The 23399-nt window shown below is 38.2% G+C and overlaps 3 protein-coding genes across 4 annotated transcripts; 1 reads left to right on the top strand and 2 right to left on the bottom strand.

Annotated features, from left to right (window-relative positions):
- Window positions 1-687: 687 nt before the first annotated feature.
- Window positions 688-1297, bottom strand: LOC104454688 (probable glutamate carboxypeptidase LAMP1). The gene is made up of 2 exons (XM_018877543.2): window positions 1166-1297; window positions 688-1023 (listed from the first exon to the last, which is right to left on the bottom strand). Exons 1-2 carry the CDS (start codon window positions 1259-1261, stop codon window positions 799-801), a joined length of 321 nt encoding a protein of 106 aa, XP_018733088.1. The 5' UTR covers window positions 1262-1297; the 3' UTR covers window positions 688-798.
- Window positions 1298-7117: 5820 nt separating this feature from the next.
- On the top strand, window positions 7118-18364 carry LOC104454687 (citrate synthase, mitochondrial). Of its 2 annotated transcripts, none has more exons than XM_039317149.1 (20): window positions 7118-7380; window positions 7480-7561; window positions 7690-7752; window positions 8469-8510; window positions 8820-8885; window positions 9034-9099; window positions 9253-9366; window positions 10662-10725; window positions 11313-11395; window positions 12161-12210; window positions 12290-12367; window positions 12607-12735; window positions 12843-12885; window positions 13079-13165; window positions 14877-14978; window positions 16151-16258; window positions 16367-16417; window positions 17677-17750; window positions 17882-17933; window positions 18014-18364. In XM_039317149.1, exons 2-20 carry the CDS (start codon window positions 7511-7513, stop codon window positions 18110-18112), a joined length of 1422 nt encoding a protein of 473 aa, XP_039173083.1. In that variant the 5' UTR covers window positions 7118-7380; window positions 7480-7510; the 3' UTR covers window positions 18113-18364. The 2 variants fall into 2 exon arrangements, with proteins under 2 accessions (XP_039173083.1, XP_010067906.1); XM_010069604.3 differs by having other exon boundaries at window positions 7470-7561.
- Window positions 18365-20096: 1732 nt separating this feature from the next.
- LOC104454685 lies at window positions 20097-22189 on the bottom strand. Its single transcript, XM_010069602.3, has 3 exons — window positions 21989-22189; window positions 20721-20828; window positions 20097-20578 (listed from the first exon to the last, which is right to left on the bottom strand). The coding sequence occupies exons 1-3, from the start codon at window positions 22112-22114 to the stop codon at window positions 20357-20359; spliced, it is 456 nt and encodes a 151-aa protein (XP_010067904.2). The 5' UTR covers window positions 22115-22189; the 3' UTR covers window positions 20097-20356.
- Between the last annotated feature and the right edge of the window lie 1210 nt (window positions 22190-23399).

Below are 23399 nucleotides of genomic sequence, written 5' to 3'. Positions count from 1 at the left end.
TGCCAAAGGGGCTTTAAAGGAGCCAAATCTTGGTCAGGATAAAGGAGGCCAGAGAAACTGTCCTCATGTCAAGGAACTGCTTTCTCAAAAGCTATGGTGACTGAACTGACTAATGATTTTTAGTATAAGCGATGTATTTAAGGCATCTGATGGGTAAAGTTGACTGTGGTTCAATGGTTATGTGAGTGCAATTTGGAAAATAGGGATGTGTCTTTGAAGCATGTTTCAATCAATAAGAGCTACAGAATTGGCAGATGCAAAAGGAATAGAAATAATTACTTTTGATCATAAGTTATACAGGTTGCCAATGTGATCTTTCCAATGCTAACTACCGATGACCATTGCTAGTAAGAGTAGCATACTTTAGCAGCGAGTTACCTGTGATTCTTGTAATCAGTCCTTGCCCAAACAAGTGCTTGATTAAAGGATGTTTAGGTTTGCAATCGGCAGTTTAATGCAGAGCAAATTTTTGTTCTGCTTGCTAGGTGAATGGCTGATGTAAGGTACTTTCTAATTTTCCATATAGCGTGAGTGCAGAAAAAGAGGAAAAAATAATTTGCAGCATATATCAGGGGTCCGCGTTACATATATTATGGATGTAATAAATGACACTGGAACAATGATTTAGAAGCCCTTTGCTCTGCATTTCACATTACGGGTAACAAAATTAGTGTGTTACTCAGCTTAGAGTAAGTCATCGCAAGAACAATGGTTTCTTTTGATTAAGAGTTGTACTGGTGGTCATTAGATAAAGACCACCATCACAGTTTGGACTTCACTAAAACTGCCTATCCTACTTTATGAAAAGTTTATGGAGTACATGAAAGACTTTGCTTTATTATGTGAGTTTGCCACTGAGCACTTGTGAGGCATGTGCTTGACAGCCCTAGAGACTCTCCATATCTCATGTTGTACAGAATGCCATGAGTCTGATGTGCTGAGTTTCTTTGCTTCCTCAATAGCATCATCTATTCCAGGGAAGGATTTACTTCCATAATCATTATGCTTTGAAGGGCCATAAATCTGCAATATGCAAATTCACAAGTCACTTTATTAGTAAATATGTGGATATAGTGGTCACCAAGGAGTATTTCCACTACCTTGTTTCTGTGAAAATTGCCCCTGGTTAAAACAGCTAGAATTACATGAGGAAGAATGAGCATACCAAATGCTTATACCACGACCTTCCAAAAAGTCCATCAGGGTCTGCAAATGCTCTTTCTGCCATCATTAGTCTGTCATTCAGCTCCCTTACTCTCATATGGTACTCTTTCCATATTGATTACCAGCTTTTGCTTTCTTTTATTGCCTGGGATTAATTTCTTCTATCAGTGATTACTATGAGAATGAAAATTTTACTGTTGCTATCTATTAAGACCTACCTTTACGTCAATGTTTATTTTGGTGGCTGCTTCTCTGAAATCCTCGATGGCCTTAAACAAGGGGGTGAGGTTCAGCCCCTTATCTGAGAGCTCATCTTCCAAATCCTTTGCACTTTTCTTTAATTTTTGGACTTTTTACTTTCATCTATCCATATTTCCAACAACTTGCTGCAAACTATTGAATTTCTCAAAAGTCAAAATTACTACATCCAACCTGAAGTTCAGATGCATACGAGAGGTAATCGAAAGGTAGAAATTCCTCATCAGCTAGACGGAGAGCTATGAGACCCCAAATGCTTGCCACTGTTTACAGAAAAAAGAGAAGTCAGATGCCAGTATTTTGGAGATGAAATGATATGGCAGTAAATTGGTACAAGTTCCAGTCGACATACTGGTACGGGAGGTGCAATTTTTCAGTGATAGTATGGGACAGATTATAAGCTAATGAGGCATTACTGATCCAACTGATGTCTCTTCTTCATGCACATGTATTTTTTTCTCCTGATCATGTGAAGGTCTATGTGGTACCTGCAAGATGTCTGTGGAACATTGGGTCACCATACTTTTCCATCCAAACAAAATCATCGTACATAGAGTGGTATACTGGGTATCCTGCAATGCAGAAGAGGATTACTTCATCAACATGCTATTGGTGAATTACACTGTAGATGCTTTTGAAAGCAATGTCTAGAACTTGACGTTATGAGGAACCAGAAGGCTGGAGTTCTGTGAAGGAACCCAAAGCTTAGTTAACTAGAAGGTAGCATTAGAAGAACTTACATCTTACAAATTTGGATTACATCATGCGTACGGTAGTCATACTTAAGTACAAAATGATGGAACCAAATGAATGATTAAAGGTGAAAACTAGAATGTAGAAAGTCAAAATTGGCTAGTGAGAGATGGAGTTATGTTTTCTTTCTCTCCTAACCCCTTTCCTTGGCGCTCCTGGCTTGTTTGCTCGCTTGATTTTGGAAAAATAGGGACATGTTGACAGATGAATTCCTGAAGAACATATGAGACGGTGCAATTCTCGACTTTTCATGCTAGTTGCTTTCATCGTCGAGAATGACATGCTAAGGCTTTACCCCTAGCACGTGTCCTTTCGTAATTAGTGATGCGAGTGATGTTGCTAAAACCTCCACATCATATAAGACTGTATCCTATTGGTTGAGAGACATCCGCAGTCTTGTGTACAGAATAGTAAGTACTCACATTTATTTTGAACAGAATTTCAAGAACTTGACGATGAATGTGGGGCATAAATGTAAGCAAAATTGTTGCGGCCATGAATTTCCACAGCCTCCTAGTCAAAATGGTTGCTTACATTTTGCAGTGCTTTTAACCCCCAAGAAAATCATAGACACTAGCGTGCATAAATGAATGCTATAATGGTCTTGTTCGTGTGACCTTCTGAACTAGCACTTCCATGCTAAGTATTAAGTCATCTCATAGCAGAAACTTTTGTCAACGTGACCTCCTCCAAAAAATGAGTCTGCTGCTGGGACACCAACATGCTGAACAAAAGCTTAAAATTCAGGAGGACGTTGCACTAACAAGCTTTCCATGATTCTGGTTGTGAAACGCCCGAGTGGCGTTGCGCGGAAGCTACTCAAGGAGAAATGGTCTCCTTCTATTGCCTGGTACCAAGGGACCGGAGACTCTTCGGCTAGATCTTTCTTCCATGTGACCTTCACATCAGCAAACGTCAAGTCATGCGGTCAGAGTTGAGACTTTTTAGCTGTCGTATTCCACTTTAATACAAGTAACTTTGTAAAAACAGCTCACCTCAAAGCCTGCTTGTTTTACAGCTTCATTGCATTGCCCAATCAGCCGGATGTCTGGAAGGCCATTTCCTATCTCAATCTCTGCCTGCAACAATTCAGTGCGGTCCCATTTGCATCATAAACCGAAGTCGTTAAATTGCACACGCTCAATAATTTGGATGGATCTCAGTAAATATCTTCATGCTCTTTGTTGTGCAGATCAATTGAATCGGTCATGCACCATTCGTATGCAGCAAAATACTGCCCAGGCTTCTGTAAATCTTTGTAGCATCCATACCGCACATCAGAGGGAAAGGAAAAGCGAGACAGCTGGTTAAGTTATGAATGATCTTAGCAGGTCGACAATCCCCAGGTGCAAAAGCGAGACAGCTGGCTAAATGTAACATACTACGTTGGGGGCAAGGCTGGTAGCTTCAATTACATAAAGTGCATCGAAAGTATTGTTGGAGAATGGCATGTGCATGAAATCAGCCTGCAGGCATGAGCAAGAAACGATGACTTGCGAGATGTTTTCCACCCCACTCCACACTTTTTCTTCGAGTGTGTAGACCAAAAAAAGTGGATAATTATATGACATGAGGCTAGGAGCAGCTTAAGAAACAGAGATGGTTGATGAAAGAGTTCTGAGTGAAATCAGATATTAGACTAAACCAACCTTAACAAATTTGCATGTCTTGTCCACGCCTGCAGTGCGATTCAGTTCCTATGGAGCAAGCAGACCTGTCAACTTCTGAGCTATGATAAATTTAATGCTTTTCAAATGGAGGGCAGAGTTGAAGTCACCTCTTCCCTTGTTATCTGGCACTCGTTGTTGTTCAATCCTGTAGTAGATGCGAATGCGAAGCTGCAGAGTAGAAAAGGGAGAGCATCGGTCAATGAGAACCATAATTAAAAACTAAGCTACTTATAAGCTTAAATATATGCATTTAAGATAAGAAAACTATATAACCAATAAAAATTATGACATTATGGAAATACACATCAATCTCATGTATGTCCTAAAAATCATTTCGCATATTTATATATTATTAGGTAACTATCTATGCCAAATTGCAAATGAGTTGGATTGACGTGAAACCTGCAACTCTATATATTATGCACGTATTAAAATAATAAAAGTAAGAAATCAATTATGATTAATGAAACAATAATCAATAAAGTATAAAAATAAAGTAATCAAGATTGATCTAGTCATAAGTATGGTAAATCGTGTATTAAATAGATAAAGAAGAGAAAAATTGTGTGGAATTATTCGATAAAGAGAACTAGAAGCGATAGCATAATAAAATGACCGTGCGTTGAGAAGGCAAATAATGACAAAATTAAGAAGTTGTGGCTACCGCGAGCCTACGACCGGAAAAAAAGAAAAGAAAGAAAGAAGGTGTGGTTGATGTAAAGAACCCCACGTGCAGTCTTCTTTCCACTCTCTCTACTCTCCCCATGATGAAAGTTGAGGAACTCTTCATTTAATATCTTATATTCAATTTTCAAAATTACATCCATTGTATATCCGTTCAAAATCTTGTGAAATTATCGAATCAAGATCGACTATTAATTAGGTCATCTCTACAGATATAATTGTGAATGGGATGGCAGTACAATAAGGTAAATTCAATATATGTAAATAATGGGCTTCTCATTTCTAACTTATGCATACCTAAAATTGCTCTTATACAAAATCTGGATCAATTTTAAATATTCTAACAACAATTTAAATTTGTCCATATCAACTTGATTGTTGAGAAATTTCTCCATTTAAATTTCAGGCAATTCATGAGAATTCTTGGAATTCTAATAGTGACAACAAATCCATATCAAGTTGATTGTTGGGACTTTTTTCATTTTTTTTTTTTTTTTTTTTTGTAGTAAGGAGGTTACCTGTGTCAAGTGGCAATCTTAACCCTTTAATATTAAAGCTTAAAAGAAGGTCTTATGGTTATTGTTACAAAGCTGTCAATATTAATTTAAAGAATTGTATATGGCCCTCTTCGGTAATACTATTGGGAAGGACTAATTCTATTATTTTATTCCTCAAAATAAAAAAAAAAAGAATAAAAATTTGTTGGGTAATTTTTTTTTCTCGAGAACAAAAATCCGTTTTTGGTTCCCGATAATAGATTTAAACAGAATCAAAAAAAAAAAATTGCTTATTGTTCTTGAGAATAATTTTTAGAATCAAATATATTTTTCTTCTTTTCCTCTTTTTTTTTTTTTTTTTCATTTTCTTCTTCTTCTTCTTCTTCCTTTTGTCCTATCACTGACCTCGGCCATGGTTGATGATCAATTGGATGATGGCCGGCAACCTCACTTGAGCGTCACGGCCCTTGGCAATGCTGAGTTACAATGAGGCTTGTTGGCCTGAGCCTCACCATGGCTGGGCGAGGTTGAACCTCACCCAGCCTTGCCATGGCTAGGTGAGGCCGACCTCACGCTTGGGCAAAGGTCAAGCCTCACCGGTGGCTAGGCAAGGTTGCCAAAACTTTGCAAGCCGATTGTTGACCACTGTCGATGCCACTGATCGACCACAAAGAAGGAGGAAGAAGAAAAGAAAAGGAAAAAGAAAAAAATAATTATATTATTAAAAAATTAAAGAAACAAAAAAATTTTAAATAAGTCATACCAAATGCATTTTTATTATTGGAATAAAAATTTTAGGCAATTACCAAGCGCCTTATAAAACTCAGAAATTGCGAATAGAGAAAAAAATCATTTCTAAGCAAAATTTGTTTTGGGAAATATAATGGTTATCAAATGCACCCTAAGTGTATATCAATTAAAAGGCTATCAATACTAGAGTTTCTAATTTGGTCGATATAGTCCTAAACTTTTTAACAATTGCTAATGTAATGTAATTAGCCAATTTTTAAGTTGGAAATCACCAACATTATGATTTAGTCAACACAAACGGTCCTACGCAGCACAATCGGTGGCTGACATGGATCAAACAATGTTGTGTAATTTTTTTATTTATTTCTTTTCCTTTCCTTTTCTTTCTTTTTGTTTTCCTATTTTACTATTCATCTTCTTCCTTTGTAGGTCGTCGAGGCCTCTGTGAAGGTGAGGACAAGTGAGGGTCATGGTGCTGCCAACTGTTGCCAAGTAGAATAGGAAAAATAATGAAAAATGAAAAAGAAAATGTAATTGTCAAACGACATCATTTTATCCACGTCAGCTACTCCAGCCATGCTATGTTGGACGGCCAACACCGATTAGACGGCCATGACATCTTTTTCTAGCCTAAATTGATCGGAGGGACTAAATTAAAAAATAATAAGAAAGATTTAGGATTATATTGGCCAAATTGGAAAGTTTATGATCGAATCAACAATTATGTAATAAATTTAGGACTTTTTGAAAAGTTTTCCCTCATGTAATTGGATGATAGCTAGTACCACATCTCGGCTTGTTTTGGGATAAGAAATGAATGGATTTTACTTATGATCTCATCAATAAGTAGCACAAGAAGTAGAATGGTTGCAAAAGATGAAGTACGTAGACGAAGTATGGAGAGCCAAACGAGTAGGATGAGTAAAAGGTGCAACTTCTACTTACAAATTTGTGTATGTGGACGCAATTTCCAAAGAGAAGCGGTCGGGGACTAAAATTATAACGAAAGAAAGAATTGAGAACCCACATGTGAACTTTCCCCGCAACATCGTGAGGAGGAATCGATCCCCTTAATGGGTGGGGTGGATGAGTGGTCCGCGAGGAAAGAAGAAAAGAGCAAAAGGGGAGCTGCGTGCCGCCGCAAAAGGCGAACCTCCACTTTTTATTTTATTTTATTTTATTTTTGGAAATACAATAGGAGAGTCTCAAATTAACCTTTTGATGGAAGTTGACCTGTCGAAGGTCTCTCTCTAATTTCTGACCCCAAAAAGAAAAATAACAAAAGAGGTCTCTGTAATCGGGGATCGTGCCCGGAGCGTCTCTCTCTCTCTCTCTCTCTCTCCCCGTTCTCTCCATCGTACACCTAAACAACAGCACGCGACACCCTGGTTTGGTTTGGTTTCCAAAACGACCGAGCAGTAAGTAGTAGTAGGGAGTAGACTAGTTGGGTGGCGCAGGAGGAGGAGGAGGAGGAGAGGTAAAGATCGAGAAGGAGGGTCCGAGATTGCGGTTGTGCCCCCACTTTGACCAGGTGTTTCGGTGTGCGCTAAAAAGAGCAGGGAGCCCCAGCCCCAGCCCCAGCCCCAGCCGCCTCCTCTTCTCTCGTTAGTCCGCGTCGTCGGATTGTTCAATTTCCCCTTTGAAATCTCTCTCTCATTCGATTATCGTCGTCTCATTACTCGATTTGGATTAGGGGCATCCAGGCGATTCCAAAGCCACCCACAGCCCAAAGCCATGGTGTTCTTTCGAGGCTTGTCTGCTCTGTCCCGACTGCGCTCCCGCTCCGTAAGTTCCATCTTCTTCCCCATCCTCCCTCTTCCTCGATTTCAGAGACCATAATTTAATTTTAATTTTTCATAAAAAAAAAAAAAAAAAAACACTTCTCCTGATTCCTTGGATTCTCATCTTTGCAGGCGCAGCAATCTAGTCTCGGAACTTCCGTCAGATGGCTGCAGATGGAGAGCTCTTCCGATCTTGTAATCTCTCCCTCTCCCCCTCCCTCTCCCCGATCTTCTGTTAGGACGATTCTTCTTTATTTTGTGGGTGGTGGGGGGCCCTCTCTTGATCGTGTACGCTCTTTCCCCGATGTTGGGTCCAAAATCCACCCCCGCAAAACATTTCCCTTTCTCTACTCCTCTATGTTAGGTCCCAGTAGACTTTCTGTTGGCGACGACTTCATTTCAATACATAATAGGCTCGTTTGATGTGGGATTTTGATCTACACGGCCTGCTAGTTCCTTTGATTCTGCGTGTCGTGCTTATTTCGATCTCAGAATTTTGGGACATTTCAGAAAGGAATTCATGATCACTAAATTAATTGATCTTCGAGACCTTCATGCTTACTTGAGATTTCATTAGGAAGTTGCACAACTAATCTGAGTTTGTTTGGTTGGATGGATTAGAGAAACGAAGTTTAACCAAATGCTATGATACTATGCAGCAACTCTGTTACCTTCTAATGCCCTAGACCTACCCCTTGCACGTCGTCGAACCACCAGACCACAATACGTATGCCTTGGTCCACCAATGTCGTATTTACAACCGTATCAGTTGATTCATTGTGATACATATCACCACATAGAGTCATAAATTAGGACTAGAATATAGCATGGATTCATGGTATCGTCAGCAAGTACTTTCCCTTTTACTGTAGTACCGCATGATTTGCTTACACGATATCTTTTTCCTTCAGGATCTTCGCAGTCAGTTGAAGGAGATGATTCCAGAACAACAGGTTTTGTTCTACTTTTGACTTTGCGGCAATACCTTTGACATTATTTCTTTTCTCTTTCCATAGGGATTAATAAATAAATAGCACGCTTATCCTAGCGTTGAAATTTGGAGTATTGGCAATCAGACTTAACGGTGTATCGGTTTGCATTAGAAATTGATAAACACCTCAGAGCGGTCTCTATTCAATTCCAATATTCTCCATCATGGGCCCTCGAGGAATTTTTGAGTCTCTTATGTGACCGCAGCACGGCGACATGCTAAAACTCAGAAAATTAATGTTTGACACTCAGAAATTTTCCTTTGCTCACAGGAGCGACTGAAGAAACTGAAATCAGAACATGGAAAGGTTCAGTTGGGAAATATCACAACTGATATGGTATATACATTAATATTTCATTTCAGCTCTTCTTACAATAGTGCAAGTGCCCTCCCCTTTTTATTTGTGGAGGAACCTGTTTTCATGCAAAAGGTGGTTCCTTTTTTCTTGATTCTTACTTGACATATCTTATGTGAAAACTGCTAAGGTGCTTGGTGGCATGAGAGGAATGATTGGGTTACTGTGGGAGACCTCATTGCTTGACCCAGATGAGGTATGTTGTCATTAAGCGTTGTTTATGCCCTAGATTCTATTGGTATGATGATTTCTTGAAGTAGTTCTGGTCTGTCATTTATGACTCTTATCAAGGTTGGCTTTCCTTTATGTGATGTTATTTAAATTTTAATGGTGGCTCATTGATTTCCAGGGCATTCGCTTCAGGGGTCTTTCGATTCCTGAATGCCAAAAGGTCTTACCAGCTGCAAAACCTGGGGGAGAGCCGCTTCCGGAGGGCCTTCTCTGGCTTCTTTTGACTGGAAAGGTCGTTTATGTTTATGTTTGATATCTTAATTTTCCTAAAATGTTAACAGTACCGTGGCATATGATGTCTAGGGCTATTTAGCTATGTATGATAGTTTTTGCAAAGATGTCAAGAGTTAAATTGATTTGATGTCAAGATACTCAAGATCTAATTGTTCCCACAGCACAGAAATTTGTGATTGAAAGGAAGGGGTGTGCCAATGTGGGTGGACGGAGGAACTACTAATGAGAACTATTTTTGTCTGATCCCCAGGATCATCTTCTAAGGGAGCATTTTAATATGAACATGAGTTTTTCGTAAGAAGTGATGCATAAAAGTTCACGGATAAAGTAAGGTTTCGTAGACAGTGGATATTTTTATTAGGTGGAACAAATATAAGAATGAGGAAGAAGATATCTTATTCAGTTTCACTTATGACTATGACAAATACATCAAAGTGGTCGTCAATAGACAGGTTCAAATGGGCTCGGGGGTAGCCTAGTCATATTGTCTTTGATGGGCTGGTTGGGAGATCAGGCCTAAATGTCCATGCTCAAGCCCTTCCACATTTATAAGTTTAACAAAATATTGGACGTGCTGCAGTAGTCAGGCTGCTTCTCTTAGAGGAATTGATTGGGCTATATGACCCATGTCAAAAAAATCTTTGTGATTGGGCAAGCCAGATTCTGATGAGCAGAAAACTATGTCCAGGTCCACATGAGTGATTTTGTTTTTTGCATTGGGGGGGTGGGGAGCGGAGTTCGCTGGGTTGCCAAGCCCATTTAAGTTCTTACCATAAATTCCAATATTGTGGATGCTAGGATAAAAGAGCTGTGTTCCATGCTTGTTTTTTTTTTTGGTAAAAGGTAAGTAGGTTCCATGCTTGTTAGTATCAAAGAAATATCATATTTTAAGTATGTCCCCTGAAGCTATATAGAACCATTAAGAATGTTAGTTTTAGTTTTCCCGATGGGCTAGGTAGTTTTAGTTTTCTTGATGTGCTGGGGAATTATGAGAGAGCATGCATTTTCCAAGTTTTGGATCATTATGAACTTTTGGGTAATTAGGAAGAAAGTATTTATTGGTTGCTTCCTGTCATTCAGCATCTGATTTGAATCTGTGTTGCGGTTTGAGTTTCAGAACAACAGTATTTAAGCTACGAACTTCTTAACAGCTATTTCTTTTGAAAATCCTCAAATTTCAGTTCTTAAGGTGGAGGAAAATATCTCGTAGGCTTTAATGTACTCGAAAATGAAAAGTTGCTTGTTATTCTTTTGGAAAACTTATAGCTCGTTTCTTCTCCTATTCTGGTTCAGGTTCCCAACAAGGCCCAGGTAGATGGACTATCTGCCGAATTGCGAGACCGTGCTCAAGTTCCAGGTCTCTCTCTCTCTCTCTCTCTCTCTCTCTTTCTCTCTCCGGACCAACAAATCTGTGGGTATGTTTATAGCACGTGCTTCTGCTGTGACTGTTTTGATTGAAAGATAAAATGAACATCAAAGCTCATGAAGCCTTAGTTGGAAAAGAGGATGAGGAACAGACTCTAGTTGGGTAGTTCACGTGGATTCTATTAGAGTACTGCTTTCTTTCCGGTGCTATTTGGTGATTTGTCTATATCCGACGCTAAATGGGTAATTTGACTCTGATTTTTTAGCTTAGTATTTGAGGAAATTTTGAAGGTTTTTAAATGTTAGGCTTAAGAATCTTTCAAGCTAGGGTCATTGGCTAATTATGCAGCATTCTGATGACTGTAAAAAGGGCTAAGTCTATCTAAATATTCAATGGCTGCACATAGTGCTCTGATGTCCATCTTAACTTTACTGAAGTAATCCGTCCTTAACAAGATACTGTGATTCTTTGGTGTTGATGCCATGGTCTATTGTGCTCATGATGTTTTTCTTTTTATATACTGATAACCTTGATATTTTGGCTTTTGACAATTGCCGCCTTTCTAAAATTGCTTGCAGATAAGTTGTACAAGTTCATTGATGGTCTGGATGTAACAGCTCACCCAATGACCCAATTATCAGCCGGGGTTATGTTCCTTCAGGTTCATAAATGGACTATTCTATTTATAAATTATGCTTTTCTATTAAGACAACTCTTGAGCTTTACACTCATCGCTGCAACTTTAACCATCAACTAGTCTCTTGTTCTTATGAGGTTTCCTCATGTGGGAATTAAAGACTAGTTATATCTTTTCAGTGCCATTGGATGTAGTTAGTTCCCAACTTGAAGTACAACTTAGTGTCAATGGATTGCTGTAAGGTCTTATTTTAATGAATTTCAAATTGGATGAGCTGTTTAGATGGGTGGTGAGTTTGCTGCTCTCTATGGGAATTGATGGGTTTGTAAGTTGAAAAGAATTGCCTTAGTGTGAACACTGCTGATGCATGAAGTGACAAAGAATTGCCTTTTAGCTTTTATTTTTGTAGGTAAACTTTAATGGTGTTAGAGAAAATTGACTAAAAAATTAATGTGAACAAATCAGCTAGTAAGAGGGAGAGGCGATTGCTGGAACAAGAGACAGAAGATGAGTTCTAATTATGTTGATCCTAGAAGCTTTCCATGAGGAAATATTTGAAGCATCATCATTGAGCAGAAAAGCATCATATGGCTTTTGTAAAAATTACATGAATTCCGCATGGAAAATAGTTTGTGTGCAGCTTTGAAATTTTAAGGGGATGAACTGTCATTTGACCTTGAAAGAATTTTCATAGCATAACCTCATGTAATTGCTGCGGGATATGCTTTATCAATGTCTCTGAAGTTTGAAGTGTATCATATAGTTTGACTTGTTGACATTCCCTTTCAGGTTCAAAGTGAATTTCAGAAGGCATATGCAAATGGAATTCATAAATCAAAGTTAGTAAATTTCGAATGCCTGTGCTTTAACACTGGCCTTCCATTGTTTAGTGATGCCACTTGCTAAACTGTTTTTCAGATACTGGGAAACAACATTTGAGGACTCTCTTAATTTGATTGCTCGTCTTCCAGCACTTGCTGCTTACATTTATCGGAGGTTAGTAAGGCACGTGATTGATTTTGCATGTAAATTCTTGCACACAAACTACTAGAGTTCCAATTATGTTGAGTAGCTATTCATGGATAAGGTTTTTTTGCATTTAATGTAATACCAAGACTCTTTTTGGGCATAATTTTGAGAATTAGATTGGAGTTAGCATAGCCATTTATTACTTTATTTACCTTATATGTGGGGCTTTCTCAAATCATAACTTGACACGAGCCCTTCTTCTTAAGGATATACAAGGAAGGTCAGTTCATACCCATGCATGATTCTTTGGATTATGGAGGGAATTTCGCACACATGCTAGGATTTGATAATCCCAAAATGCATGAACTTATGAGGCTCTATCTCACAATTCACAGGTATATGATATGGCAAGAATCCCGTGTCCTTGATGTCATGATTTGTGTTTGCGTATGACAATATAAATTCTCATTTAACTTGGCTTTACTAAATAACTTAACTGCAGTGATCATGAAGGTGGAAATGTCAGTGCTCACACTGCCCACCTTGTAAGTGCCATGTATCCTGAGCATCTTATTGGATGTTGCTCTTATAGGTTTCTAACTCCTGTAGTTGAAAGAATCTGATGAGAACCAATTATTGTCAAGTGTATCACATATATGCAATGTAATCCACGTTCAGAGAGATCATTTGTTAAATGTCGATGCTGTCGACAAATTCTAATGAGTCTGTTTTATTCAGGTTGCCAGTGCACTTTCAGATCCGTATCTTTCCTTTGCAGCTGCATTAAATGGTTTAGCTGGGCCACTACATGGATTGGCTAATCAGGTTCTATTACTCATAACCACATGCAGTCATTAGCTATCGATTTTATTAAGCAGTTTACGTCATAGCATACCTCAATTAATTGAATATTGCGTGCAGCTGAAGATAAATGAGCATGGTATTTGGTCAAAACAGTGGGATGACTCATTTTTAAAAGCTTTGATTATGGGATAGATCTCTTGTAATTGTTTCAGCGCTTCTTGCACTTGCTCTCATGTGTAGAATGACATCTGACCAATGCAATGTTCATTTTACTCAAAGCGGTGAAGCTGGATAGTGTAACTCATTTTAGGTGGGATGAAGAACAGGGTCACAAAGATTTCAACACAGGATTGCCAATTCATTCAGTGCTCATTCAAAATTTTGTTTTTAGTATTTGTGGTAGCAACTGCTCTATTGGTTCTCAAAAAAGAAGAAAAAAAATGAAAGATTTGGTGATACATATGTTTTTGCTTTACTGCTGATACCATCAACAGCCTCGCTAATTGGCTGTTTTTATCTACTTGTGATTTGGATGAAAGCTTCTATCCTTGCTTGGATCTTCTTCATTTTGAGCCAAGCTGAATTTCATACAGAATCAAGTGCAGTGGTGTAAAGCCATCATATAACTCGCCCCCCCTCCCAAAAAAAAAAAAAGGCTCAATGGGATGAGGATTTTTTTTTTTTTTTTTTGGTGTTGTGTTGTGTGTTGGGGAAGGATTAGGCTGCTGGTGGAGTAGTGGAGTAGTGAGATACCGGACACGAAAGCTTTCTGACAAATATTTCTGAATTCCTTAGGATCTTCTCCATCTGTTATTTTAAAATATAGTGAAATTGTTCGATTGTCTTGTTAGACATCTAGTCTTATGCAATGTGCAACCCTACTTAAGGGCTCTGTGCTACCCTTTCTGAACACAAGAACTCCTTAAGGTGTGTTTAGGGTATGATTGTGTATTATTAAGTAGAGCATACTTGAAAGTTCTGGCACGTAGAGTACTAATGAAGCCAGATAGCCTAGTTGCATGCAGTTTGGCTTTTGCCTACTTATTGTGCTGAAAAAAAAGTCGTTTAGAGGTCCCACCATGGATTTTCAATAATATTGGAACTGTATCTGCTTACTTGGGGACTAAAGTTCTCAACTTCAGTATCCCTCCATTGTAAAGTAATTCAAATGAGTAAATGTAAGTAGATGAGATATTTTGTTGTCTGATATTAGCCTAGATAAAAGTCATCGCAATCTAGTATAGTACCTAGAATATTAAATTTGGCACGAGACAAAAAATATATCCTCCATGAAAGATGATTTGCCTGGTTTCATAATGAATATCCACTAAGGAGCATATGCCCAACCTAATTTTTTTAACTTATTCTTCATTGTATTTCAGTAACAGTTAATAATTAAATGGCTTGAAACTAAATGCATAATTTGCATTGATATGACAAAGCAATAACTGTGTAATTTTCTTGGTTCATTTCATCATTTGTTTTTTTGTAAATACTCCCTGCAAATGTCACTTGTCTAATTAGGAACACGCTTTATTTCTGTTGTTTTGTTTATGGCTAATGTTGCTTAATCAACATTGGATAAAACTCTATGAAATTTAGCTCATATCTTAGTATTAATTGTTTTTCTCTCCATCTCTTTTTTCTTTTTTTGTTATTCGAAATGTACTGGTCACAGTTTTGTTGATTCTCACGCCCTTCCATCTCTTACTGTCACTGTATTCTGCTGCAGGAAGTTTTGCTTTGGATCAAGTCAGTTGTAGATGAGTGTGGAGAGAACGTCAGTACAGAACAATTGAAAGAATATATCTGGAAGACTCTGAATAGTGGCAAGGTGCATTCATCTATCTCATATATTATGTTTTTGGTAAAGTTACTGTTACTCACCATTTGAAAGACAGTCCTCGAGGTTTAACCTTGGTGATTTCAGGCAAGAAAAATACTGTTTGATGAAACTCTTTATCTGGGTCTCACATATTGTCAATTTTTTATTTTTTATTTTGTACGCTTTGGTGTTGCCTTTATATGGTGTTTACATATTAAACCATGCAGGGATAAACGAAATGCAGAACCTTAGATTAGGGGCTGAAATGAAAATTTTGCAAGATCCTAAGGGGAGATGTGAAATAAAAAGTATTACACGAAATTCTCTGGCTATTGGAAAAAAGATATACCACGGCACCTTATGGCCAAGGAGACAATGGCCCTTGCCAGTCCCCCTTGGCGTGCTGCTGATCCTAAGAGCTTGAGCCTGAATGTGAATATGTATTACGTCTTATTTTTGTAATTTCAGTCTTGTATAGAGTACTTCTCTCCTTTGAGATATTAGATTTACCAGCCAACGTGAGGTGTTTATTGACACAGCCTCAGTAATTTCCGAATACTGTTAAAACTAGAGTGGCAGACAATTTGTTGCCCCCTATTTCTGTTACTTTTTTGGATTTCTGCCTTAAACCAGGTGGTTGCATTATGCCCCTTCAAGCAATATGTAGGTTCCATCATGGAATCATAGATTGTCACTTACCATCATTGGTTTAGTTCAAAGTCCAACATATCCATTTTTTGGACCTCCCCTCTTTACATTGCTATCTAATTGAGAGAAAATGTTAAAAGGTGGTCTGTGCAGCTTGTGTCTGTTAGGATATTTTGAGAAATCTGTAAACTCTCGATGATGCTAATGCTTGACTTGGTTGAATTTGGTTTTCCATACATTAACATGTCAATTTCGGAAATGCTGATTCACTCTTTGTTCAATGTTGTGATATTAAGTTGCTTCTTTTTTACATTTACTTGATTCTTATCATGTGCTTCATTGGGATTTAGATGTCGCTGCGTAGGAGAGGTTGTTGAAGTGATATTATCTTTGTTATCTTTAGGCACTCTGTAAATTTTGCGCGTCTCAATGTATTGTCCTCAAACATAGCAGGCTCATGCCTAACTGAAATTCTAAGTGGGATTTTGCTGATCGTTTGTCCATTCTTTTCTTTTCTCCTTTTGAGTATGCAGGTTGTTCCTGGGTTTGGTCATGGAGTGCTCCGGCAAACAGATCCCAGATATACATGTCAGAGGGAGTTTGCTCTGAAGCATTTGCCTGATGATCCACTTTTCCAACTGGTTAGTATTTCAGCCCTCATTGTGTACAAAAATTGGCTTGGTGTGACTAATTATGTTATTTAATCAACTTACTGTTTGACTAACCATCTACTATATTTGAATGACTAGGTTTCGAAGCTTTATGAAGTGGTACCTCCTGTACTGACTGAGTTGGGAAAGGTATTGGTGTTAATTTAAAAACTCTTCACCGTTGACTTTTAGTGAATATCAAATCCATGCTTTACCTTCATACTATTATGCTTTTGCTGAGCGAAATGCAATTATGTTTTAAGATTATACTTTGGTTTTTTTTTTTTTTTCTAATCAAAATTCTCTATTCTTAGTACATTCATCATTATGTCAAATTCACCTTCAAAAAAAAAAAGAAGAAGAAGAAAATCATGAAATTTGTCAAGATTTTGATATTGACTAAAAGTCAATATGCTGTCTGATGGGCTTTTTTCTTGTGATTCCTCGTGATAGTCAGAGGACAGTGAAAACTGAATTTTGCCTCTTTGTGTGATGGCCTTTTAGAATTCAGTAGTTTTTTCCCCATCTTATTTGATTGTGTGAAACAAGAAAATTTGATGGTCAAACTCTAGAATAGTACAAATTTATACAAAAATAGTAACTAGTCACAGCCCCTTAAGTCTTGATGAAATTTATGGGGAAAAAAGAGAGAAGTAAATCTTGAATTTGATGGATTGTTCTTTCGTCCTATCATTTTCCTTTTTTGGTCTTTTCTTTTTGGTCGTGGGTCTTTCATCCTATCATTGTTCTTTCGTTCTATTTTTGCCCTTTCATTTCTCCTCTCAAATTACTGTGGTTTTCCCCCTTTCTTTTTCTGTCTCTTCCTTTGCCTTTTGACTTATATCTTTTTCTTCAATAGTTTTAGTTACATGCTGTTCTTAGTTATCATCTCTGACAACCCTTTTTCTTCAATACACTAGTGTCTTTCTTTTCCTTGATCCTTTCATTGGCTTTATTTATCGCTTTATTTATCTATCTAGACGGGCACTTTCTATCAATGCGATTTGTTGTTCCAAAATTGTCACAATTATCTAAGTCAAGCTCAATTCATAGAGAAGGGAATACTATGAGAGAGAATGACCAGACTTGCATGATGATAAAGCATTTCCAATTTTTTAGTTTATGGGTCCAAATTACCATGCAATGATAAATTTTTGTATGAGAAAGATTGATTTGATATACATATATTTCTTTCAAAGTAATGTAGGTTTTCTAAATCATCTGGTTGTTTATTAATGGCTAATATACTTTCCTAGAATCACCAGAAAAAGAACTAAGTATGGATGGCACGCGTGTGCACAAATTAAGCTACACTTCCTGCAGCATTTGTGGGTCTATGCTCTAGTGTTGTACCTGATGGGATTTTTGTGATGCTGTATGCGTGTGTGTGTGGTTGGGGATTCTTGTAGGTCAAAAACCCATGGCCTAATGTGGATGCTCACAGTGGAGTCTTGCTGAATCATTTTGGTTTGACGGAAGCAAGGTGACATTTCTTATTGTTGCTTACAATCTATTTTTACTGTGTGCGCGCGTGCTTCTTTTTTTTTTTTTTTTGTGGGGGGTGGGGTTGGGAGATTTAGATGGAGTTTAATTTCTTTTGAAACTATGCAACAGATACTTTACCGTTCTTTTTGGCGTATCAAGGAGCATTGGAATATGCTCACAGGTACTCCTCTATTGTTCATTTACTATTGAGTATTGATTTTTCAGTCTTAAGAGTTAATGGAGGGGTTTTTGCACTTTCAGTTGATATGGGACAGGGCGCTTGGTTTGCCTTTAGAGAGGCCCAAAAGTGTTACCATGGAATGGCTTGAAAATTACTGCAGAAAAGCAGCCACCTCCTAAATGTCAACGATGGAGCTGCTAATGTTTGTTCCATGATATTTTCTTGGAAGTCCTGATTTTTGTATTGATAGGCCCGGCTATGTTGAATTATGATGTTGTCTAGCTGTGAGAGGTTTAGAACTCTTCGCCTGTTTCCTTTCTCAGCAAGTTTTGAATTTTTCATGGTGGCTTGTCAAATTATTGACCTGGTAGCTGTGTGATGTACAAATAATGGGCTTCAATGGAAATAATGGTTGGTTACCACTTACCCTAGGATTGAGCCTCATGCATCATCTGGCATTAACTCCAGATAGCCACTGGTTGCTCCTTTCACACATCTCACATTTCACTCTCAGGCTCGGTCGGCAGAGTGGATAATCTTGCCTTGCAAGAGATTATGATTACAAAGTGTAGCTATTGTAGATATTATTAGCGGAGCCCTTATTCCGTTATTTTGTGTGTTGAAACATAACATTCATGGTTTTAGATTAAAAGGGCAAAAGCAAGTAGCATAGCGGCCAGTGCTTTCTTCTTCTGCATAAGTGGTTGTTCGTTCGTGATGACAGCAACTTTAATATTAGTTTGAGAACAAAGCAGAATATCTTTTCCTTGCAGTTGTCGTATTCCCGTGTAACTTGGGGTACCTTCCTTGGATGGGATCCCCACCGGAATCCTAAATGGGAATAAGCTTGAAAGCATTCGTCCCAAAATTCCAGCATAATGCCCAATGCCAATTATTCACCACCCTCTGTATCGTAGTGTCCTTCTCGTGGGCCTGCTGCTGTCCTTGACAATAGCTTTTTGGGAGTTGAGTGTTCAATGGACTCATCCCTTGCATATGCAAACGCGACCTCTTGTTAGAATCCGAACCCAACGGTTCTCGATTTGTTTAAATGAATTGTTTGGAGCACTGTTGATGATGAGGAGAGCAGTTAAAAAGTGGAACCTCCACCAAATGACACCACCTGTTTAGTAAGAACTCTTAAACAAATGCGAAGCTTGTATTCAGGCATGACTCGAAGATACAAGGACCTATTCTCTTCATATCATGTACGGAAATTTCTGGGTTTGGCAGAGTGATTAAATTCTCTTCATCAATTCAGAGAACTCCTGAGCAACCAGAGGAACTCAATTTGATTCCGTATGCATCAGGCTTTTTATGAACTCCGTTAGTCGTTTAGGGGTCCTCTGATCTTTTGACATTCCATTAAAATGCATGGAAGAGATGAAACTACTCTTTTCTTTTCGTTGGGGGTACTTTTTCTATTTCAGAGTACAATTTATTTTTCTTTTTGTACGATATATAAAAGAAGAAAACAGAAAATTAAACACCTGGAATAACTTTAAATAGATCCAGAATGGTCCGACCTATTTTTATTTAAGCGAGTCTATGGAGTATGGATACATGTAACATGTTTTTTATATATGACTAAGAAAACACTTAACCCGAGTTATTTCATGAAAATAAAATTCATGAATTACAGCTTCTTTTTTTCTAATTTTCATTACCTTTTCTTTTCACTTCATATGCATATAAGAAACTTCATATAAAAACGAACTTACTAGGCTCACAAAGTTAAAGACATGAGAATTAGCATGAACTTTCTAAATTTTAATATGATCTATTTGAACAATTGCATCTGTTATTACCAATATATTTTGACATATCAGATAGTTAATTTTCTTCTAACAAGGTGTTGAGTAGTTGGCAAATAAACTTGCCGCTTTGCCTGGGATATAAGAAGATATGGATTAACAAAGTATACCTGGGACATAAGAAGTTGCATTTGATGCACATGTTTTGAGTTTAACCCTTTTCTTTCTTTCTTTCCTTGGCTGAAAGGTTTAAGCACAGGTTACATTCCAAAACTTTCGACATATCTGCAGTTAACGAGTAAAAATAAACGGGCATTAACCTCTATTCCGACATACAAAACATCAGAGAGAATCCCTGTCCTCCAACACCACGTTCTAATCTCGACATATTCTCAAAGCACTTACAAGGTCAAATCATAAAAACAGAACTTTCCCTTATTGATTACTGCCCTAAGCACACTCATTAACAAAATGGCCTTCCCTGGATTACCTCTATTACGTTCTCATCACACAGGTTATGCAGCGAAATCAGTTTGGAACTGAAGAAGGCGCAAGCATTTGAAACATCAAATTGGTTTCTGCAAGTATGAGCACTAAGTATTTGGTCATGCATACAAACTCTATTGAATATTTTCTGCCTTTCAAATGGTTGACATGATTTTACAAGAACTACATAGGAGCCTTCTCGCTTTCTCTGGCATCACCTTCTCCAGTAGGTCCGGCAAAGTTACGTCTCTCATCAGCGCTCGCTGTAATCACTGGCATCCATATATCAGCCGTACCACTCAAGAGCGACTGCACATGCGGATCTGAAGCTATGGCTGAGGATATCATCTCATCCACATCATCCAACTTCATTGACAGCTTGTCCAACTCTTTGGCTATTTCCAGCTAAATCGAACAGAAACATCGAAGGAAAATCCATTATATGAAGTAGTTATAGCAATCCAAGCATCAAATGAAATCTTGGGTGCTCAGAGATAGAACCACTAACAATTGAAACGTGATTGCTAGATAATCTTGAAACAAATACCTCATCAAGATGCCGTGTTGAGCTTGAAGGAACTTTTGTCACCTCTAATCCAAGTGCTTCGATCTTGGATCGCAATTCGACTTCCTCATCATTGGTCAATGCTTCCACCTAGTGAATAAAACCTCAAGAAAGCATCAGCAGATAGCCGCCGATGGAATCCAATTCGACTACCCAGTACATACAAGTCTCAGAGAAAATGCCACCTCTCACCCCATGCAATAAAGGAGAGACATAGACATGCGAGGTGGATGTATGCACTCCAACATGCATCCAAGGCCCGCATGCGGGCATAGACACAGCAGACACAATCACATGGCCCAGAAATGCTCTTCATTTTTTAGCAGAAAAATGATGAACGTGCCAAAGAAAACCAAAAAGACTCATTAAATGATTTTCCAGAGTCCCTCCTCTCGCCACCTAGAAGAATAAAGGGCAGGCAATATGAGAAGCCGAGTGAACTTTTCTTTTTCGAAAATGCTTGTGGTAAGAATGCTAGAAAATGTTTTCAAAGAAAACAAGGGAAACAGATATCCGCAGGTTGATGACCGAACAACAGTAAAAGGAAAGATGCTTGCTGGGACATGACATAGGAGCCAGAATCATACAGCAACTCCAGATGCTCTACAGATAACCATCATCTTAAGTACCTCCAGAGTTTCTTCCCTAAAAAACAATAAATGATATAATTCAAATTTTGACTGAGTGTCCATTGCATACCTTTCAAAATCTGACGGACGCTAGAATCATATTCCCTTTTTCTCTTTAGACGGCACTCCTAGCCTAGACGAGCCAAACGATTGATTCCTTCGATGATGAAGTGAGCAGGGGATAGTGACGAGGAGATGTACATTCTTTCAAAGCGGCTAGAGCAAGAAGAAGAGAGTATGGTAGGGGTTCAAGAGATGCACAGAATCCTTAGGGAAATTGGAACTCAAAAACAGCACATTTAAATTCCGTGAGCCCTCCTAGAAAGCGTGTGGCCATCCATGGCCTTGATAAGAAGAGGGCGACCGAGCTAAAAAGAGAGAGAGAAAAAGGAAGGCCAGGGAAGCGTCTGTTTTTTCAGAAGCTCCAAGAAAGCAAATATTTGTGCACAAATACCTCTCGCCCGGCCCCGCACAGATCACACAGAACAAATCCGAATCCAATACGCAGCACCCGGCAAGCCGAAAACAAAGGGAAAGGGGGGATTTCGACGGACGGTTGGGAATGGAAATCGTGGGGGAATTCACAAGGGGGATAGGGAGGATGGAAGAGGGGGAATTTACCTGGTGAAGAAGGCCAGAGAGGAGCTGGAAAAGCTGAGCATCAGGCGCGGCGTTTTGCATTGGGTTGGGGGGTTGAGGAGGTGGCCCGCTCCCATTCCCGGATTTCGTCTCCTGCTCCTCCTTCATCCCTCTCCTGTCCTCCCTCTTCCCCTCCGATCCGATGGGGATGGGGATGGGGATGGGGATGGGGGCGAACGAGAATCGGGTGCTGCTGACCAAAGTTTTGGGAGAGTCCGGATCCAAACATTATTTGGAGAATTGGGCCCTTCTCGGCCCAAGGAAAAACCATGAAATCGATATTTGAATTTCGATTCGACACGCAATATCTCTCTTAAGATTTTATTATGTTCAACATGATCCTGTGACTCTTAGTAAATGTTCATTCTAGTCTCTAAATTATATGAAAATTTTCAATGTATTGATGAAATCTATCGATATGACTTGCAATTCGTAACGATTGCACAGTAGAATTCATGTCATTAAATAATTATGGAGATGTTAACACCCTCATTTGTTTTCCTTTTTCTGAAGTAAGTGGATGAACATATAAGCATATTGACTCCTCATTTTTAGAACCTCAACTCACTATATAATGATCCACATCATCAAATAACATCAAATTTGTTGTTTGAGAAAATGGAAATACTACGTTGAACATTTACTAATAGTTGATAGACCACATTGAATGCATTTAAAGTCTAAAGAAGACATTGCATATTAGGCCAAAATTCAAGAGCAAGTTGTTTTATTCTTCCCTTTTTTTCTCAAAGGAAGACTCAAAATGGTCTTTCTTTCCGAAAAGGACAAGAAATGGTCAATTTAATCTCAAATAAAGCCTAAACTCACCTTTGTGGCCAAATCTTCGCTGGTGTGCTTATTCCGCCAGCTAGAACATGGGCAATTTGTCCAAAAAATTCTACTTTGTCCCATCTCACGATCCTTCGACTTTTGAATTGAGTGATTCTTTGCTGAGCATTGACGTGATTTAGAGTGCAAATGATAACTATTTTATTAATGGGAACAATTTCTTGTTGAAAATAGATTTTTCTATTTCTATTCTATGGATGAGTTTTTGAGTAGAGAAATGCGTCTAATAACGACACGAAATTTTTATTTCTAGAACAAAAATTTATTTGAGAACAACATAAAATTTCTATTTTCTTGAAACATAAATTCGTCATAAATTCATCATTATTGCACAAAATTTCTATTTCCAATTTTTTTTTTTAAGATCACATCAATGTAATATTTTATGACTGTTAATAAATAAAAATAAGTGAAAAAAATTGAAGGAGAACATCCCATATTAGATAGTACAAGTTGCTAAAAACATTAATGGGTAGCAAAAATCTCCAAAAGAGGAATAGCAAAGCATATGTATCGTAGTCAAGGACCGTGGCTCACAGGTGTC

Source organism: Eucalyptus grandis, chromosome 7, assembly GCF_016545825.1.
Source record: "Eucalyptus grandis isolate ANBG69807.140 chromosome 7, ASM1654582v1, whole genome shotgun sequence".
Lineage (NCBI taxonomy): Eukaryota > Viridiplantae > Streptophyta > Magnoliopsida > Myrtales > Myrtaceae > Eucalyptus > Eucalyptus grandis.
This window is presented reverse-complemented; position numbering and strand designations above follow the sequence as displayed.

Bases quoted from the DNA above. Each gene is read 5' to 3' on its own strand.
- LOC104454687 (XM_039317149.1), top strand. From the start codon at position 7,511: ATGGTGTTCTTTCGAGGCTTGTCTGCTCTGTCCCGACTGCGCTCCCGC. The intron at 9,367-10,661 runs GTCGTTTATGTT...ATTCTGGTTCAG, and splicing joins GGCTTCTTTTGACTGGAAAG to GTTCCCAACAAGGCCCAGGT. The intron at 12,211-12,289 runs GTTAGTAAATTT...ACTGTTTTTCAG, and splicing joins AATGGAATTCATAAATCAAA to ATACTGGGAAACAACATTTG.
- LOC104454685 (XM_010069602.3), bottom strand. From the start codon at position 22,114: ATGAAGGAGGAGCAGGAGACGAAATCCGGGAATGGGAGCGGGCCACCT. The intron at 20,829-21,988 runs GTAAATTCCCCC...TTTATTCACTAG, and splicing joins TCTCTGGCCTTCTTCACCAG to GTGGAAGCATTGACCAATGA. The intron at 20,579-20,720 runs GTATTTGTTTCA...TGTTCGATTTAG, and splicing joins CAACACGGCATCTTGATGAG to CTGGAAATAGCCAAAGAGTT.
- LOC104454688 (XM_018877543.2), bottom strand. From the start codon at position 1,261: ATGAGAGTAAGGGAGCTGAATGACAGACTAATGATGGCAGAAAGAGCA. The intron at 1,024-1,165 runs GTATGCTCATTC...TGCATATTGCAG, and splicing joins GGTCGTGGTATAAGCATTTG to ATTTATGGCCCTTCAAAGCA.